Below are 3,782 nucleotides of genomic sequence, written 5' to 3' on the forward strand. Positions count from 1 at the left end.
CTCAGGCTGGTCTCAAACTCCTGAGCTCAAACAATCCGCCCGCCTCGGCCTCCCAGAGAGCTAGGATTACAGGTGTGAGCCACCGCGCCCGGCCATTTTCTTCCTTCTTAAGGCTGCATAATGTTGCCATGTATTATATTTTGTTTATCCATTCATCTATTGATGAACATTTGGGTTGTTTCTACCCTTTAGCTATTGTTAATAATGCTTCTATGAACATGGGAATACAAATATCTCTTCAAGTCCCTGCTTTCAGTTCTTTTGGGTATATACTCAGAAATGGAATTGGATCATGTGGTGATTTTATTTTTAATGTTTTGAGGAACTCTGCCATACTGTTTTCTGGCTGTACCATTTTTTATTTCTGCTAGTGGTGCACAAGAGTTCCACTTTCTCCATGTTCCCACCAACACTGGTTATTTTCTGATTTATTTTTGATCTGGATTAAGGTAGTTTTGTGTACTAATTTCTAAGACCAAAAATACTTCTCTTACCAAAAGCTTTTCCTGTTTTTTTTAAGTCTCAGTGACCTATTATGAAGAAAATTATATTCAACTTTTATAGTTTGGTTCTTTTTTTAGTGATGGTGAATGTTTTTTATATGTATATTGGCCATTTGTATTTCTCACTACAAGAACAGTCCTAAAGTGCCTTCATCTGTCTTTCTACTCATATACCAAACCTCCCTTCTCTATACATTAAAATGGTGATCAATGAATTAAAATTGAGGGTTAGGCTTCTGCTGGAATATCTATTTTGAACCTACTCAATTTTTTTGGCTTTTTGTTTTGCTTTTTTGAGACAAGGTCTCACTCTGTTGCCTGGATTAGAGTACGGTGGTGTCATCATAGCTCACTGAAACCTCACACTCCTGGGCTCAAGTGATCCTCCTGCCTCAGCCTCCTGAGTAGCTCGGACTACAGGCGCATACCATCATGCCTGACTCATTTTTCTATTTTTTTGTAGATACAGGATCTCACTATGTTGCTCAGGCTGGTCTTGAATTCCTGACCTCAAGCAATCCTGCTGCCTCCGCCTCCAGAGTGCTAGGATTAAAGGCATGAGCCACCACACCTGGCTTTTTTGCCTCTTTGTTTTTAGGAATGCACCCAAAAGTAGAACAGTTCTAAAATAGTACATAATTCATTGATGGAAATTCATCATGACGTATTTTATTTTGTGTTTTAAATTTTCTTCAGGTCTGCAAAGAAAGCAGAGTTGGAAGAAAATCAGCGGAGTTATAAACAGAAAAAGAAAAGACGACGCATTAAAGTTCAAGAAGATTCATCCAGTGAAAACAAGGTAATGACGTTTACCATGTACTTGAATTATAACTGGTATGGTAGACTATAATAATATGCTGTAAGCTCTCTATTCCTTTCATTAATTACATTCTACTGGCTCATTTACATTTTATACTCGTGTAGGATTGGTTTATGGAATGTATAAATATGTAGAAGTATTAACTTGACATATTATCAATTTTTTTCTGTACCTTAATTTCCAATGGAAATTTCAAGCCATTCTAATTCATTCTTTTATATTTACAGGGCTATGGAAGTGATGTGGTATTTTGTTTTCTGATGAAGTAAAACTCTACCCTGAGTGATGACTTATATGTGAATAAATTTCTTCTGACAATGAAATTAGCCATTTCTATTTCTTATATATAAGCAGGTTTACATAAAGTGTCTGTAAATATGTTTGATTCTGTCAACACAATTCTCTTTTGGAGGGTTGTTCATTATTTAAAAATTAAATTTTTGGCCAGGCATGGTGGCTCACACCTGTAATATGAGTAATTTGGGAGGCAATGGCAGAAGGATTGCTTGAGGCCAGGCATTTAAGACCAGCTTGGGCAACATAGCAAGACCTCATCTCTCTAAAAAAAAAAATACAAAATTTAGCCAGGCGTGGTGGTGCACGCCTGTAGTCCCAACTACTCGGGAGGTTGAGGCAGGAGGATCGCTAGAGCCTTTGAGTTCAAGGTTGCAGTTGAGCTATCGTCACGCCACTGTACTCGAGCCTGGGTGACAGAGCGAGATGCTGTCTGTTTAAAAAAAAAAAAAAATTAAAAAATTTTTTTAATTTCTTTTTTTCTGCAACAAGAATGGAGGAAATTTTTTGACTATTTTAAAGTGTACAATTCAGTGGCTTTAGTTACATTCACAAGCAGAAACTCTTTTCGCATTAAACATTAACTCCTCATTCTTTTCTATCCCTTATCGCTTGGTAACCTCTATTTTCATTTCTGTCTCTATGAATTTGCCTGTTTTAAGTATGTCATATAAATGGAATCACAACATTTATTCTCTTGTGCCTTATTTTATTGACTTGTTTTCAGAGTTCGTCCATGTCGTAACATATATCAGAATTTCATTCCTCCTTAAGGCTGGATAATACTCCATTGTATGTGTTTACCACATTTTGTTTATCCATTCATATGTTGATAAACACTTGGGTTGTTTCTACCTTTTGACTATTTTGAATAATGCTGTTATGAATATGAGTGTACAAATATCTGAGTCCCTGCTTTTAATTCTTTTACATATATACTGAAAAGTGGAATTTCTGTATTATACAGTAATTCTATGCTTAACTTTTTGGGGAACTGCCTTACTTTTTTTCTATAGTGGATGTACCATTTGAAATTCCTACCAGCAATGTACCATTGTTCTAATTTGTCTACATCCTCGCCAACACTTATTTTCTTTCTTTCTTTCTTTTTTTTTTATTTCAGCACATTATGGGAGTATAGATGTTTAGGTTACATATGTTGCCCTTGCCCCCCATGCCCCCCAAGTCAGAGCTTCAAGCGTATCCATCCCCAAGACGGTGCATATCGCACTCATTATGTATGTAAATACCCATCCCTTCCCATCTGCCCGACACCCAATAAATGTTATTCTTACATGTACACTTAGGTGTTGATCAGTGAAACCAATTTGCTGGTGAGTACATGTGGTGCTTATTTTTCCATTCTTGGGATACTTCACTTAGTAGAATGGGTTCCAGCTCTCTCCGGGAGAATACAAGAGGTGCTATATCACCATTGTGTCTTATAGCTGAATGGTACTCTATGGTATACATATAACACATTTTATTAATCCACTCATGTATTGATGGGCACTTGGGTTGTTTCCACTTCTTTGCGATTGTGAATTGTGCCGCTATAAACATTCGAATGCAGATGTCTTTTTTATAGAATGTCTTTTGTTATTTTGGGTAGATGCCCAGTAATGGGGTTGCTGGATCAAATGGTAGATCTAATTGTATCCCTTTAATGTATCTCCATATTGCTTTCCACAGAGGTTGCACTAGTTTGTAGTCCCACCAGCAGTGTATGAGTGTTCCTATGTGTCTGCATCCATGCCAACATTTATTGTTGTGAGACTTTTTGATAAAGGCCATTCTCACTGGAGATAAGTGATATCACATTGTGGTTTTGATTTGCATTTCCCTGATGATTAGAGATGTTGAGCATTTTTTCATATGTTTCTTGGCCATTATTCTGTCTTCCTTTGAAAGGTTTCTGTTCATGTCCTTTGCCCACTTTTTGATAGGGTTATTTGGTTTTTTTCTTGCTGATTTTCCTGAGTTCCAAATAGATTCTGGTTATCAGCCCTTTATCGGATTTGTAGCATGTGAAAATTTTCTCCCATTCTGTAGGTTGTCTGTTTGCTCTCGTGACAGTTTCTTTGGCTGTGCAGAAGCTTTTTAATTTGATCAGGTCCCATTTATTTATTTTGGTTGTTGCTGTGATTGCCTTTGGAGTCTTCTTC

At 36.9% G+C, this 3,782-nt stretch overlaps 1 protein-coding gene across 1 annotated transcript in view; it reads left to right on the top strand.

Moving 5' to 3' along the window:
• The window catches only part of ATRX (alpha thalassemia/mental retardation syndrome X-linked), a 251,279-nt gene that overhangs the window by 92,408 nt on the left and 155,089 nt on the right, over positions 1–3,782 (top strand). Inside the window, exon 14 of the mRNA XM_012664077.1 lies at positions 1,200–1,302. Coding sequence (XP_012519531.1) covers positions 1,200–1,302 — 103 coding nt within the window. The remainder of the gene's footprint in view (positions 1–1,199; positions 1,303–3,782) is intronic.

Source organism: Propithecus coquereli, unplaced genomic scaffold (assembly GCF_000956105.1).
Source record: "Propithecus coquereli isolate 6110/MARCELLA unplaced genomic scaffold, Pcoq_1.0 Scaffold86, whole genome shotgun sequence".
NCBI classification, from domain to species: Eukaryota; Metazoa; Chordata; class Mammalia; order Primates; family Indriidae; genus Propithecus; species Propithecus coquereli.